Here is a 15,990-nt window from a genome sequence, read left to right on the forward strand (position 1 = left end):
GGTGCCTTTGGTGGGTTTTCTGGAAAAGCAGTTCATGAAGAAACAAAGCACACAGACCACTACATAAAGGTTGTTAAAGTTTAATTATTTTTTTTACACTGTACATAACACATACAGCAATCCAAAGAAAGTCAGTAAAGCAAATATATAGCACTTTAAATAAATCACTGCTTTCTCTTAGCTTCTTCTGAAACAACATTCAGCATGTTTAAGGAAATCCACATGTAGATGGATTTCCTTACACATTTCCTCTTTTGAAAGAGCTTTTAAATAAGCTTAAGGTTGTTTCTGAGTCATTATAGTTCCTGTAAAAGCATTCACTTATTCTTATGAATAAGTTACATCAACAAAAAGGTCTTTAGCTGACAGACTTGTACTTTATCCACTGGTTTGGGCCACGCACTTCAAAGGGTGGCTCGTTGAAGTAGATGTGGTGACCTAGTTCTTCCAGGGGAGGCTCTGGGTCAGTGGTAGCAAACTGAGCAGCTTCCTCGATCTCCTTCCTTACTGCCACATCAATTTCCTAAACCAAAAATGGATGCTTATTAGATGACAGCTCAGAAAAAAAAAAGCATCCTAATTTTGAATTTAAATGCGACAATTAAGTATTGGCCAGAATTAGTTAACGCTGTCTAGAAACATAAAATTAAAAACCTATAAAAAATTCCCTCCCTGCTAAGCTGCAGCATTTTGAGTAGTACCAGTAATGTACTGACAGAGGAGCATGACCCCACTGAGCCTCTACATACTCTGTTTTGATTCCATGGAATACTCAGTGTGTCAGTACTATTATTTTTTAGACAGAGTTGACTAAAGGAATTACAACATTTGCTTAGAGGATTCCTGACTCCTTCACTATGATTTTTCCCTATTCATAATTTCCCTTTCTGAGACTTACTTACCCCTTCCCAGGGAGTCAAGCAAGCCTGGGTAATTTTGATTTCTGTCTCTCAGTAAATGACACCCAAAGCCTTACTCAGCACCCAAAAGGAAAAGGCCTTTCCAGCAGAACACAACTTCATTAGCTGGGGTGCAACAAAGCTTCACCCTCACTGACAGAAGTGATGTTAAAGCAAACTCTAAAGAACAAAGAACGAGCAATGGACGCTACCCGTGATGTGCTTTTCAGATATCACCGGTGTGTGACTGCTCAAGAGCTTCCTTATATAGCAACCAGAAGCCATACCTTTAGTTCTTCAACACTAGCAAGGTTGTTGTTGACCATTCTGTCCTTCAGCAAAGTGATGGGATCACTTTTGCTTCTCACCTCTTGGATTTCCTCTCTAGTACGATAGCTAGGAGCAAGACAGGCAAAGACATGAACTTCTTCAGGGGTGCCCTTCAAGAGAGGGCAGGTTCTGGACACAGCTCACTTTCAGAGAAAGGTGTGTCCACACAGCCAGGGATGCAATGAAAATACAGAACATTAATCACTCAAAGGATGGTACAGCAACATCTAGAACCTCACAGATCTATACGTGCCAACTGAGCTGAAGTAGCTCCAAGGGAAAGGGGAGCAATCCCAGTCTGGGACAGTTACCATGAGAGGCTGTTTTCTCCTTCTCATCCCCTTTTAGGAAGCTGCTTCCAATTCACTGCAAGTTTCCAACAAAATACTGGGATACAGCTCTACTTCATAAAGACAAATTCAGATTTGTCAGTTGGTGCAATGCTAGTGTATGTTTGTATTTTTAGGAAGTAGTGTTCTTCTTGACTGGACAGTCCAAGCTGTTCCTACAATTTTACCTTACAAGCCTTTAAATACCCTAAAAACCCCAGAAAAGCATGCTGCTTTTTGGTCAAAGCTTATTTAGGACACACCGTAAAGTCACACTTGAAAGCAGAATTTATTAATAGAAAGCACAGAAGTTTAACTGATTCTGTGCTTGTTTTAAAACCAAATCTCTTAATTCTGAAAGTAAAAGAAAGTATGTTACATGGCCACAGATAACAACTGAGCAATGAGATGAGTGATCATAACAATTTCATCATAATGTTTAAATGCCAGTTTAAACACTGAATTTAAGAGTTTCATCTCTTAGGATTTGACCATCAATACTTACTTGATTTCAGTAAGTGCTAAGAAAGAATGTGACAGTACCTTATTCCAGGGTCACTCATACTGTGGCCATGGTAACGATATGTCTGTAACTCCATCACAAGAGGGCCCTTAAAATGAAAAAACAATACAGAGAGTGTTACTACAGGTGACCAACTTGTTACAGCAGCAATCATTGGCTGGTGAATTGCACTAGTGATCAATTAGTTTAATTCAATGCTTTCTTCTCAATTTATGTAACATTAGCACATACAGATTCATTCAGTAAAATGAAACATAATTTTTTCAAACTGAACCTTATATTGATATTTTAAGCATTTACTCTCATATTCTTACTGAGCAGCATTAAACAATTGCCTCTCTCAAAATGTCATTCCACCATTATTCAGAATATTTCAAATTACCTGTTGTTTCAGTGTAAGACTATAACTTGCAGAACCTTCATCACCAAGTATTAAAGATCTTCAAAACCATATTTGGGTGACAGACACTAACACCGAGTCACAAAACTTTTACTTTACTTGCCATTTCTTACAAATATTGAATGATTATTACTTTACTTGATGCTTCCCCAAACTAATCACAAAAAACACAACTGCCTGGCAGGCATGACACCTTTCACAACAGAATTTCACTGAGAGAGAAATGGGGAAAAAGATGACAGTATAAATAATACATATAATAAGTGTTTGTTAATAAATTGCATCTTAATAAATTCTAACAGAAATTAGAGAACTACTCAACTGCATATGGGCTCAATATTGTGGAGAAAAGGGGAAATAAAGGTCAAATAAAGTTCAACAGCAACTGGAGAAAATGGGCTAGATGAGGAAAACTTCCTGTGCAGCAATAACTTGGCTAAGAGTTTCACCTCTGGAGAAAGAATAATACAGACTTACTTTTCCAGATCTACAGTACTCAGCTGCAAACTTTGCTGCTTCTCTAACACAGAGAACATCCATGCCATCCACCTGACAAAGAGAAACTACACGTTAAGGCAAAAAAATGACAGCCTACAAACTTCCAATTTCAGTACTTCCACAAGTGCAACAGGAATTCAGCTTCAAGCAAATATATGTAGAAATAAAAGGAATACTTATGTATGTATTGTGCAGGTATGTGCACACACATCCCCCCCCCTCAAAAAACCCCTGTGACTACTCACCCTGAGCCCTGGAATGAAGTATCCTCTTTTGTAGTAGTCAGTACTGGCTGCAGCTCTTTCAACTGATGTTCCCATTCCATATCGATTGTTCTCACAGATAAAAATACAAGGCAACTTCCATAAGGCAGCCATGTTGTACGTTTCAAATATCTGGCCCTGAGAGATAAAGAGTAAGTTACGTGTGGTCAGGGAGCTCAGCCTTCAAGCATCAGGCTCTACTGAAAACCCAACAGTTGCAGAGGTCTAGCTAGGAGAAACTTTAATACTAAAAGTGATCAGAAACCAGTACCTTGCAGCAGCTCAGAAGGAATAAAAGAGAAGCTACACTTTATCAGTATCTGTGTTAGGGTAGCACAAATCCTTCAAATTTAACTGAGGTATTTCAGCAAGTCATAAAAAACGTGGTGATTAACCTGGCAGGATGCTGCTACAGCAAAGTAAAGTTTTACCACAGTGACTGCATCGGCCTTACTACTCTGAAGTCAAAGACAGGGAAAATCAAGAACTGAGATCTCCACCTGTGCTTTCAAAGTGGGAAACTCAGTATACTCTAAACCACCAACTGCTTATCTGGCTTAATGTCTCAGCTGATAAGATGAAGACCCTGGCTGGAATGTCAATAGTAAGCAGCTCTGTGAGAATGCTCTGTCCTCTGTCTTCAGAAACCTAAGAGACATGTTTCTCCCTTTTCAGCAGCACTGTCACCTTCACTGCCATCATTCAGAGCTCTCCTGACAGCACAGGCACTTCAGGGTGTCACACTTAGGCGAACTGTAGGCAACTGGAAAGGGGGTAAAAAGAGTGTCTGGAAATCCTTCTTCCCATGACTGGTGTAATGATCATGTAATTAACCACTGGCCTTGCTCATTCCCTGAGTACCTAGAGCATTGTGGAACAGAAGGAGCCAAAAAACTTTCCCTCCACTCCAGGGACAAGGGCCAAGTTCAAAATGGGGATGGAGAAGAACAGATGTTTGCACAGGTCCAAAGTGTGACAAAAAATAGGCTACATTCCTGGTATGTAAAGAGCACCTACCGATTAACTGTTCGCCTGAATCACCCCTCTGAGGACTGTACGTTTCTTGAAACACATCCCTACTCAAATGCCTAAGACAACTCAAATAAGAGGTGACAGTTTCCAAAATTTGCAAGATGCCCAGCTACCTACATGAAGTTCATCTCAGTGAACAGCACAACAAAAGCCTGGAGAAAAACTACAGTGAGCTGTAGGACTGAGGGTGTGCACTGTCCACTTTCTGTCCAGGATCTGCCTTTTCAGAATCACTGGACTCCTTTCCTAAAGTGTTCTTGTAGCGGGAAGCCCAACACAACAATCTTGGCATAAGTTCCGAGGCAGACGTTGCCTGCGTTGCAGGTACTACACAGGCAGGACAGAAGGTGCTCTCCCACTCCTCACAGGAATGGCAGAGCTCACAGTTCCCAGAAGGAAAACTGGTTACTCTCAGGCACACCCCTCAGAGCCACCCCAGACAATGCTCCTTTACCTGATTGGCGGCACCGTCCCCGTATAACGCCAGGCAGATTTCGTTTTTACCGAAGTATTTACAGGCCAGCGCGATCCCGGCTCCAAGGGGAACCTGTCACAGAGCACAGCACAAACCAGAATTGTAAACAATGTTACAGGAGCTGAAGATAGGCACCTTGCGAACTGTAAGCAGACATTTATGCTGTTAGGGACCTGCTCAACAAACAAGTTGTTACCCACCCACTTCCATTTGTTCCAATTGGTGTTACAGCCAAAATACAAACATGAACTGTATTCTTAGTCTGATTCATTTTTGCTACAGTTTACAAAATGGTGAGCAAAACAGAGTAAGACAGAGCCAGAGGGCAATGGTATCCACATCAAGCTCACACCACAAAAACTGAGAGGAAAAGCTGGCAAAAGGACATGAGCCAAATTCAGCTTGTACTTCGAAGTCATGTACATACCTGAGCACCAACAATACCATTGCCACCATAGAAGTTTTTGGTATACATGTGCATTGATCCTCCTTTTCCCTTTGCACATCCTCCTTTTCGACCTGAAACACGAATAACAAGTGATTTATTTTTCAAAGGAAAAATACTGTGCAAATGGGAACATCTAATGCAATTCCTAAAGGTAGTAACACCAAGACCATGTAATTGCTGTCATGTGGAGCAAAGACACAATGGCCTTTCTCCTAAGAATTCATGGTTAAATATCTCACAAATAAGAGGGGGGGACAAAGAGAACAATAATGAAAACATAATTCTGGAAATACAGAATGAGATTAAGAAGTAATTTTAAGACCAACCAAGGATTTTCAATGTCTTACTGTACAAAAGCACTTTCTGATAAATATGGGGTGTTTCATAAAAGACAACAAGGTCTGTATTTCTCATATACATAATTTGCAAGAGGTATATACAATCCTTATTACTTTTGGCATCTACAAGACACGAATATTATTCCAAATATGTTGCAATGACTTATATTTGTCTTCCCTTTGACAATAACTACAAGTAAAAATTACAAATAGGACACTGAAAAAACCCCAACAACTTACAGCTCCCCATTCCACCCCAGTATTAACATAAGAAGTCACCCAGTCCAGCTTTATCCAAGCTGTAATTTGAAGATAACTAGTGATTCATGAGGCATTGCAACAATCCTGTTTAAATGAGCCAATCTACTAAGGACGCAATTTCTCATCAGCCCATTTCTTATTCTCATCTGTCTTGTTACCTGTTGCAGAGGACTTTACTGTATTTCTAATAAGCACAGCTTGTTTGGTGGTGGGTTTGGGGTTTATTTTAGAAGTGGATCTCTTTCTGGAATTTGTACTTCTCTTTCTTAGTTAATGGTAGATCATTTTTACTATTGGTCTTTCTCATACCTTTCATATGTTTCATGTGAACTGTTACAGATTCTGACAGCTAGGGCCAAAGGAGAAAGAAAAGTCTGATTTTAAGAAAAAGTTTTCTGATTAAGTGTAATTTAACTTTAGTAAGTCCCTCCACTTTTTGTACAATCCTCTCTTGTATTTTAGAATGTATTTAAGAACTCCTGATTAACAATGTCACTTTTTGCTACACTTTCTACTTAGAATACAAACCCATTTCTCATGTAATTGTCAGTTCTCCTGAAAAGTCCTTTATCTATAACTTGTTTCCTATAGGATCTCACCTACTTGTCTTGTTTTGGGTTACTCTACTTCAAAGGCCTTTTGATTCTGTTATTTTTTGGTCACTGTAACTCCAGCTGTCCTCAGTTTGGCATTTTTAGTCAAGGTCTTTCTTTCCAGGAAAGGGCTCTAGCAGCACTCCTCTCCAGAACTTTCCCCAAGTGTCATTTCTTAGAACAGTCTCTGTACTGCAGCTGCTCTTTCCCAATTAAAGGAGCCCCACTAAAGCCAAGCATAATGCTACAGAAAATGATGTGTGTCATGAAATGAAGAAAAACCCCCACCACATGATCACTCGTATTTGTAGTTTCAGGACCAACAGAAGGCTTCAAGTCATGACAATATCCTCATTTACTTTCTGTCTTATCAGTATCCAGTGACTCTTGGCAAATCGATCACCCACTAGATTCTGGGCTTTTGTGCATGTTATTAACATGCATTCTTAGCACACACATATGCTCTTTGTATACAAAATCATACCTCTTCTCTGCCCCAAAACATGCTTTCCTATATTAACATTTCAAGCATGCAGATTCTCAGATCAAGTCTTTATTATACCCGTGATTCATAAAGGCTTTCAAGCTCCTTAATAATTTTTCACTTCTGGCATCTGTTCACAGATCTCAGAGTTCAGCAGGCTGATCCTCTCCTCTCTTCCCTGCTCCATCCTCGACCATACTGTGAATAGCCATCTCTCCTTTCTGCAAAATCTCAATCTAGATTATAATTTAATATCCTTCTTACAGTCAAATTTTCCCAAACCATTCAGTTGATTACAGGCAGTGTATAACCCTCTTCCTAAGACTTCAGCAGCATAATTCTGAAAATCCAAATCTCCTAGGGAAGGTAACACCCTGTCCCACTGAGATCAAATGCCTACCACCAGCAACTTCCAAACTGTGCTGCAGCACAACAAATACAGCATATGGTATTGAGAAAAATCTTGTGAATTTGTGCTTTTTTATTATTATTATCATTTTTTTATTAATTGCTTTTTATAGTTAAAAGTTGCTGCATCATAAAATTAAAACACTGACTTATTCTGCTGTGTCACTAAAGTGCTTCTGAAGCCCCAGTATACTTTGTGCAATCAACATCATAATTTGAATAAAAAATTCTGATAAGTACAGCAGCATGTGAACCCTCGTTTTCCTGAGCACACACCTGTAAGTTCAGCGAGGATTTCTCGAACAGGCACTCCCCGGGTGTAGGTAAAGCCGTGAGCTCTGTAGGCTGTTATCACATGGTCTGTAGGCTTTATGGCAGCTTCAATCCCTACACAGCAGGCCTCCTGTTACAAAGGAAAAGTCAGCTTAGCAATGAAGAAAAACACACAGCTTCCACAGCCAGCAGTGTGGCAAGAGCTCTGATCCCACATACATCCAGTATCAGCAGGTAACAGGTACAGGAGACTGACGTAAATCCCAAGGGTCGCTGGCAGGCCTGGAGCTACAACAGCCTTGGGTTCCAAATTCCAACCTGACTGACTAGCAAAGGCACATGGGAAGGGAACCAGAATCTGCAAAAATCTGACAGCATCTCAACAGCCAAAATTCAAAAATGTCAGGGGATAATGAACAGACAGAAAAATTTCAGTAAGGTCACGAAGTTCCTTCTTCTGTTGTTTTTTATGTTGCTTTTTAGTGGGCACATGATCCATGAGACATGGAAACAAAACCCATCAATTAAGCTTGAGAAGGAAGATGCAGGCCTTCAAATGTGTTGAATTTAACATGCTGCAGTTGCTCATTTCTCACATTCAGCTGATCTTCAGCTGCACTGTGCCTTCTCTCTCTCTCTCTCTCCCTCCCTATTGCTGTCCCAAGATCTCAGGGATTCCCTTTTGTGCTAAGACATTGTTTTTTAAAAGAGTCATGAACTAAATTATAGTTCCAGCTACAACTTCAGACATTCTACACATACTCAGTTCTACATTTATTCTGCACTCTATTAAAATCCCTACAATCACAGAATTGGTTAGGTTGGAAAAGACCTCTGAGATCATTAAGTCCAACCTATGACCCAACACACCACCATGTCAACCAGATCAAGCCACTCTGCCACATCCAGTCTTTCCTGAAACACCTCCAGGGACAGTGACTCCAGCAACTCCCTCAGCAGCCCATTCCAATGCCCAGTCATTCTTAATGCTTCTTAATGTCCAACCTAAACCTCCCCTGGCACAGCTTAAGCCCATGCCCTCTTGTCCTGTTGCTAATTGCCTGGGAGAAGAAACTGATGCCCACCTGGGTACAACCTCCTCTCAGGTAGTTGTAGAGAGTGATGAGGTCTTCCCTGAGCCTCCTCCTCTCCAGGCTAAACAGCCCCAGCTCCCCCAGACTCTCCTCATAGGGCTTGTGCTCCAGTCCCTTCACCAGCCTCATTGCCGTTCTTTGGACAACACTCAGCACTTCAACATCTTCCTGAACTGAGGGGCCCATAAATAGACACAGCACTTCAGGTGTGGCCTCACCAGTGCTGAGTACAGGGGAAGGATCACTGCCCTGCTCCTGCTGGCCACACTGTTCTTGATGCAGGCCAGGATGCCATTGGCCTTCTTGGCCACCTGGGCACACTGCTGGCTCATGTTCAGCCTCCTGTCGATCAGCACCCCCAGGTCCCTTTCCACCTGACTGCTCTCCAGCCACTCTGTGCCCAGCCTGTAGCGCTGCAGGGGGTTGTTGTGGCCAAAGTGCAGGACCCGGCACTTGGCCTTGTTGAACTTCATCCCACTGGAATCAGCCCATCTCTCCAGTTTGTCCAGGTCCCTCTGCAGAGCCCTCCTGCCTTCCAGCTGATCAACACTCCCCCCAACTTGGCATCCTCTGCATATTTGCTAATGGTACACTCAGTCCCCTCATCTAAATGATCAATAAAGATGTTAAACAGAACTGGGCCCAGCACTGATCCCTGGGGGACACCACTGGTGACCGGCTACCAACTGGATGCAGTCCCAGCCCTCGAGCCAGTTCCTGACCCAGCACAGAGTGCCCCTGTCCAAGACGTGGGCTGCAGCTTTTTCAGTGCTATGGGAGACCATGTTAAAGGCTTTGCTGAGGCCCAGGTAGACACATCCACAGCCTTCCCCTCATCCACCAGGTGGGTTCCCTGGTCATAAAAGGAGATCAGGTTGCTCAGATAGGACCTGCCCCTCCTAAACCCGTGCTGGCTGGGTCTGATCCCCCGACTGTCCTGTAGGTGCTGTGTGATTGCACTCAGAATGATCTGCTCCACAGCCTTACCAGGCACTGAGGTCAGGCTGACAGGCCTGTAGTTCCCTGGATGCTCCTTTTGGTCCTTCCTGTGGATGGACATCATGCTGGCCAACTTCCAATCATTTGAGACCACTCCAATGAACCCCGACTGTTGGTAAATGATGGAGAGCAGCTCGGAAAGCTCTTCTGCCAGCTCCCTCATCACGCTAGGATGGATCCCATCTGGTTCCATACACTAGAGGATCCAAGTGGCTCGATAGGTCACTATCTGCTTCCTCCTGGATTACAGGGACGCTATTCAGCTCCTGGTTCCCGGGACCTCAGCCTTTTCCTCATCTTCAGTAACTACGTTGTTGTTGTGTGTCCCCCCGCCACCATGTCCAACAAAGAATGGAGGTTTTCCGTGCCCTCCTTTTGCTACTAATGTATTTATAAAACACTTTTTATTATCCTTTATAGAATTGGCCAGATTAAGTTCTAACTGTGCTTCTGCTGTTCTAATTCTTTCTGCATGACCCAATGACATCCTTAAAACCTTCCTAAGTTGCCTACCCCTTTTCCCAAAGATGATAAACCCTTTCTTCTTTTCCCCTGCAAAAGTTCCCTGGCCAGTCAGTCTGGTCATCTTTCCCCCCAGCTCACATTTCAGCATACAGGGACAGCCTGCTCCCACACTTTCAAGATTTATTTCTTCAAGTATGTCCACCCTTCCTGGACCCCTTTGTTTTTAAGGGCTGTTTCTCAAGGTACTCTCCGAATCAGCATTTGGAATAGGCCAAAATCTGCCCTCCAGAAGTCCAGGGCAGAGGTTTTATTGATGCCCCTCCTTGCATAACCAGCACTGAAAAATCCATCATTTCATGGACACTGTGCCCTAGACGGCCTCCAACCACCACATCTCCAACCAGCCCTTCTCTGTAAACAGCAGGTCTAGCAAGGCCCCTGGTAGGCTCACTCACTAGCTGAGACAAAAGTTGTCCTCCATACACTCCAGCAATCTCCAAGACTGCCTCTCCTTCACTCTGTTGAGTTCCCAGCAGACATCTGGCAGGTTAAAGTCTCCTACAAGAACGATGGCTGAAGATCTTGATGCATCCGCCAGCTTCTTGTACAATAATTTATTCACCTCTTCATCCTGATTGGGTGGTCTATAACAGACTCCCACCAGGATATCAGCGTTGCTGGCCTTCCCCGATTCCTACCCACAGGCACTCAACCTTATTGTCAGTGACCTCAAGTTCTACAGTCAAGAAACTCCCTAACACACAGAGCCACCCCTTCACCTCTCCTACCTCACCTGTCTCTTCTGAAGAGCATGTAGGATGTTAAGTAAGCTAAAACAATATAAAATCTCCAGAAAAAAAAAATCTTACCTGACCATCATATAAGTGGCAGAAGCCACGAATAATCTTCTGCTTGTAGAGCTGGTCAGACTTGAGCTCCATGCGCCGTATGGTCTGCATGGTCTTGTAGTAATGGAGCCCCTCCTCTCGAGTCATCACTGCCGTGGTACCGGGGCCTTCTTCCAGGCGATGGAGGTCACATTTCTGCAAGGTTAAACAAGTAGTTATTTCCTGAAAATAATTCATCCTATTTGTGAATATTACTTAATTATTTTTTGTGATGTGCCATTTTCAAATTCAGAGTGTAATAATACCTTTTAAAAAAAGTAGCCAGTCAAACCTAAATTCATAGGTCAAAATAACTGCAAGGTTTGTGCATTGTTTCCAAATTCAGGGAAATAAAAGCCTTACTTTTAATACAGACTTACACTCACAAAATGAAGCCTTGCTGTACCTACAAGGAGTAGATGAACTACAGTCCTCAGAAAATAAGGAAAAAAGGAACATTTACATGGTTGTTACAGGCCAAATACTTAGTAAGAGCTACAGAGGCTTTATGAAGTGAGAAGAGAGACAGAGACTTTCCTTTGTAAAACAGTTTCTGGCCCTAAGAGACTGGACCTCTCCTCTGCTACCACAAGCATTAATAAAGCACTGCTGCACCAGCCACTCTGCCAGTTCAACCACGTGTGCAATACAATTTCCTCCCCAGATCATGGACTCTACTGATGGAGGGCTGATTCTAGGCATCCATGCAAAATAAATTAAAAAATTTAAAATGAAATAATAATAATAAATAAACAGCTAAGTTCAGTGGAAGAGACCAAACAAGTTACTCAGTGCCGATTAAATGGCCAAAACACTTCTATACAGGTTAAAGACAGTTTTTATCACAGCAAAAGTCTCTTCAGAGCAAATCCACTGACACCTTAGATGAACTGGGTATAACACATGGGCACACTACCCTAAGACAACTCTGCTTCCAAGTTCACACAAAAATAGAAACTTTGCAGTTTTGTGATCAACACAGGACCAAATGTTAAATCCTTATCTGTTCAAAAAGGACTTTTCATATAAATATATGTTCCTTCCCTTCCACCTGTGAAACAATTTTAATACTTTACAGGCACAGACAAACAGGGGAGAAAAACTAACTGATTTCTATCAGATTTTCTCTCATCAGTTTCTGCATGGAAATGCCAGCACAAAAGCTACTGCCAATGGAAGCATCACTTTTTCCTAAGACCCAGGCACGGGGGAAAGCTGACAGAATATAACACAAGTTTTTTGAGCAGCACCAAATCAAGCACTAAAAGGATGCCATATTTTTTTCCTCAAAACCCCATAAAGACCTCAATCAGATGCACATTTGCGATAGGCTGCAAACACCAGCTAATTGCTTTAAGAGCATTAAGGAAACATGCTTCCCTCAGAACAGAAAAGGTTCTTTAGCTCCCTTCCGACTCTGTTCTCACAGCTACACTGCAGCATCACAGCGGCAAAGAATCACAACTCCATGTTCTTAAGAAACACTGCCAAGCACGGTTACTTCCAGCTGCACTGAGTAGTCCAGTCAGAGAGTGAGGGCTTTGGTTCTGGAAATTCAAACAGTACTCTCCTAACTGAGAAAAAATATGGGAGCAAGTCCATCACGTCAAGATGTGCAACAAATGCTTACACAGAATGCCAGTATTAAGTGTTCTTTACCTTAATCTCAAAGGAAGCTTCACTTGCAAAGTCTCCATAGTTACGGGATGCCACCATCACTCGAGAGGCCTTAAGAAAAAGACAAAACCAAAGCATGATCAGTATTTAATTATCAAGCACAAGTAGGCAAATGTTCAAATAATTTTTCAGAGTACTCCCAAACTGAAATAATGGATGCACCAGTGGTATATCCCTGGAAGGCTAAAGAATGTTTATTCTGAATGAATGTGTTAAAGTCCTTTAAAATCCAGTAATTAAAATTAAGATTAAAAAAAAATTCAAATTTGTAATATCCTTGATTACCTAAAATAAACCCAGTAAGTTTCAAGAGATTGTGAAGAGCATCAAAACCACAAAAATAATTGTTTTTCCTTTCACATGCCAGATTGCCTATGCAAGGATAGACAGCCAATGCAGATTTTAATGGCTCTCTGGGCTGACTGGAATTTTGCCTTGATAGAACAAAAAAACACCCCCAAAACCAAACCAAAACACAAACCTAAAAAAAAATCCCAAAACAAACAACCCTCCCCCAGCCCCAAACAAACAAAAAGAACCCAGCAGATTTCTGAGGTACAAACTATTCCACTCTTTCTTCTCAACAGGAAGAGAAGTTGGGGGGATTACACACAGTAACAATGAAGAGACAGAGTATTTCAGTGAGCAACAGCATGGCCACTCCTTAAAAATGATATGGAAACACAGAATGTACCTGAGGATATGTGAAACACAGAACAGAAAGGGGGCATGGCAGGGGAGAGATAAAGATGTTTGAAGATACATTACTGGTCTGTTTGAAGAAGGAACACAGGTTATCGACTAATGAACACGGGTGTTTCACTGCAGCATCTGACAGGATGGGCATGTGTCCATGCATGCACTGTGGCCACAGACAAGGAACACACCACATCTGCAGTGGCTAAACTGTATTGCTTAATTAAGTTACACAACAATTTCATTCAGTCAGGAGATTCACCTAAATTTAGCTCAAGGTTAATTATTTCAAAATTTTGAGAATGTCACTGTTTCCAAAGAAAGGTCTGATTGACAGGTATGAAGATTGGAAAAAAAAAAAAAAACAGGAGACACTTCTCAATCCATCTTGGTTACCTACTCTGTTGCAGTTTTGATTTAGCAGTAACAATTCCCCCCTGCCCTTTTATCAGATTAAATATTTAAGGTTTTAATTTAAACCAGGTTTCTACACTGTTTACCACAATGCATCAGTATTACTGGTGAAGAAAAGCTATTTTACTTCCAGAGCTGGAAATAAATCAACAGTCTGGGATCTGCAGAATCATAGAATAGCTGGGATTGGGAGGGGGAGTCTTTAGGCCACCTGGTTAAACCCCTGCCCTGAACACGGGGCATAAAAGCAACACTGAGGAGACTGTACAAAAGTTCTGACACATGGCCAGTACAGGTATCAAAAGCAAACCTTGACAAGACTGATTGAGGCCTTACCTCACTAACAGCTCCCTAGGTTAGCAGCATTTGGAAGGAAAAAAAGAGGGAAGGAAAAAAAAGAGTAAGTAGCTGTACCAAACAATTAGGGCAGGAGAAGTCAGCAAATTATCAGCCAACTAGAACACAACACTGCAAGTGGTAGTTTCCATACACGGAAATCCATCTGTAAAGTCTGGAAAGTGCTCAAAGCATAACTGAAACAATGCTTTGTGGATTAAGCCTACTTCTATTTATTTGGTAATTTATGCCTTCACTACAGGTGCCTAGAAGCAATTCAAGGCAAGTATTTACCGTATTGGTAAGCGCTAGGATCCAAAAATCAATTATACTAAGATATCCAAGTTTGGCGTTCCAGGAAAATGCAGTATCTCAGGAACAGGCTGAGTACTTGTAGTAAAGGACTAATTTTAGGCAGTTATATTTGCAAAATTTAATTTAATATGCAAAATTCCAGATATTTTACTTGTGAACTAGAAAATACTTTTAGATATGAAGCCCCAACACACATAGGAAGATCTCCCAATAAATATGCTCCCTTGTGTGATTCTCACAAATACAATCACTCATAAGTAGTGAACGCTTGGGTGAGAGAGCTGCCTCAGAACAGGGGTACAGACACGGATCTGCTCTCCATGGCAAAAAGGCAGCTTCCAGTAACCAGAAAGCACCTTTTTAACTCCGATCTCGCCAACAATTTTTTCCTCAGCAGGGTTAATTTTTCCCTTTATGGCCACAGTCATTACAGTGGAATAAGAAGAACGAAGAGGCAAAAGCATGATTTTTAACACGAAGGAGATAAAACACAGCAGATGACACAAAACCAACAAACTCTGAAAGAAAAAGGCATGCAGTGACTGCAAGGGGCTGGGCTGAGGGGGTGGTGCAGCTCAGTCAGGCGCTGAGCTCCAAACGGGCCCAGCAGCGCGTGTTCATTACCCCTGAGAGGGATCTGATCTGGACTGTCAAACTATACACGGAACGGCATAAATTAAAGCATTGCGCCACCAGGCCCTTACAGAGCGAGCTCCTGCACGCGGCGACCATGTTACTGTCACTGAGGAGCTTCACGGTCTTCGGAGAGGAAAAAAAGCCAAACAAATCTTTTTGTTTGTTTGTTTGATATTCTTTATTTTTTCTTTTTCTTTTTTTTTCTTTTTTTTGGTCGGCCGGCACCAACTCCCCGGGCCGTTCTCGCCCGTCCCCCTCCCGCGCGGGGCGGTTCCCGCAGCGCCCCCCCCCCACCCCGGGCAGCCGCTCCCCCGCGTCCGGGCCGGCACCGGCCGCACTCACCGTCCTCCCGGCGGCCGCCGGGCCCTGCAGCACCCGGGAGAGCGCGGCCAGCAGCATCTTGCGCATGGGGCGGGCAGGGGCGGCGCGGGGCGGCAGCGCCTGGCGCGGACCCCCGACCTCGAATCTCCTTCAGCCGCCGCCGCCGCCCGGGCCGCGACCGCCTCCTCTCGCTGCGTGTCCGCGCATGCGCGGCGTGGTGCGGCGCTGCGGCGGGACAGCGCCGCCTGCCGGGCTCCAGGAGCCGCTAAAGGTCATTAAAGGTCATTAAATGTGGGAAGGGCCCCGGTTTGTTGGCGTCGGGATTACCACGGATCTGCTTCGGCCTGGGCGTCAGGAGGAGTTTTGGGCGTTAGGGAGGATTTCTTCACGTAAAGGGTGATTGGTCGTTGGAATGACCTCGCCTGCCCGGGGAGGTGGTGGGGTCGCCGTCCCTGGGGGTGTTTAGGGACAGACTGGACGTGGCACTCGCTGCCCTGGTCTGGTTGATGTGGTGATGTTCGGTCATAGGTTGGACTGGATGATTTCAGAGGACAGGTGGGATTAGGGCACGTCCCCGCCGCTGTCCTCAGACACTG

General features: G+C 43.2%; 1 protein-coding gene across 2 annotated transcripts; it reads right to left on the reverse strand.

The window, feature by feature from the left end:
* Window positions 1–64: 64 nt before the first annotated feature.
* Window positions 65–15,583, reverse strand: PDHA1 (pyruvate dehydrogenase E1 alpha 1 subunit). 2 transcript variants are annotated; one of them, XM_027886747.1, is made up of 12 exons: window positions 15,416–15,580; window positions 14,123–14,137; window positions 12,659–12,727; window positions 10,982–11,155; window positions 7,558–7,684; window positions 5,177–5,268; window positions 4,729–4,821; window positions 3,225–3,380; window positions 2,959–3,030; window positions 2,102–2,169; window positions 1,187–1,295; window positions 65–523 (listed from the first exon to the last, which is right to left on the reverse strand). In XM_027886747.1, exons 1-12 carry the CDS (start codon window positions 15,479–15,481, stop codon window positions 359–361), a joined length of 1,206 nt encoding a protein of 401 aa, XP_027742548.1. In that variant the 5' UTR covers window positions 15,482–15,580; the 3' UTR covers window positions 65–358. The 2 variants fall into 2 exon arrangements, with proteins under 2 accessions (XP_027742548.1, XP_027742549.1); XM_027886748.1 differs by lacking the exon at window positions 14,123–14,137 and having other exon boundaries at window positions 70–523; window positions 15,416–15,583.
* Between the last annotated feature and the right edge of the window lie 407 nt (window positions 15,584–15,990).

The sequence above is a fragment of the Empidonax traillii genome, unplaced genomic scaffold (assembly GCF_003031625.1).
Source record: "Empidonax traillii isolate 1590-97213 ecotype Southwest subspecies unplaced genomic scaffold, ASM303162v1 scaffold194:size798623, whole genome shotgun sequence".
NCBI classification, from domain to species: domain Eukaryota; kingdom Metazoa; phylum Chordata; class Aves; order Passeriformes; family Tyrannidae; genus Empidonax; species Empidonax traillii.

Excerpts from the sequence above, each read along its gene's own strand:
- PDHA1 (XM_027886747.1), bottom strand. The coding sequence starts at position 15,481 with ATGCGCAAGATGCTGCTGGCCGCGCTCTCCCGGGTGCTGCAGGGCCCG. Across the intron at positions 11,156-12,658 it reads AAGCTTCCTTTGAGATTAAG|AAATGTGACCTCCATCGCCT; the intron begins GTAAAGAACACT and ends TTAACCTTGCAG. Across the intron at positions 3,031-3,224 it reads ACTTCATTCCAGGGCTCAGG|GTGGATGGCATGGATGTTCT; the intron begins GTGAGTAGTCAC and ends TCTCTTTGTCAG.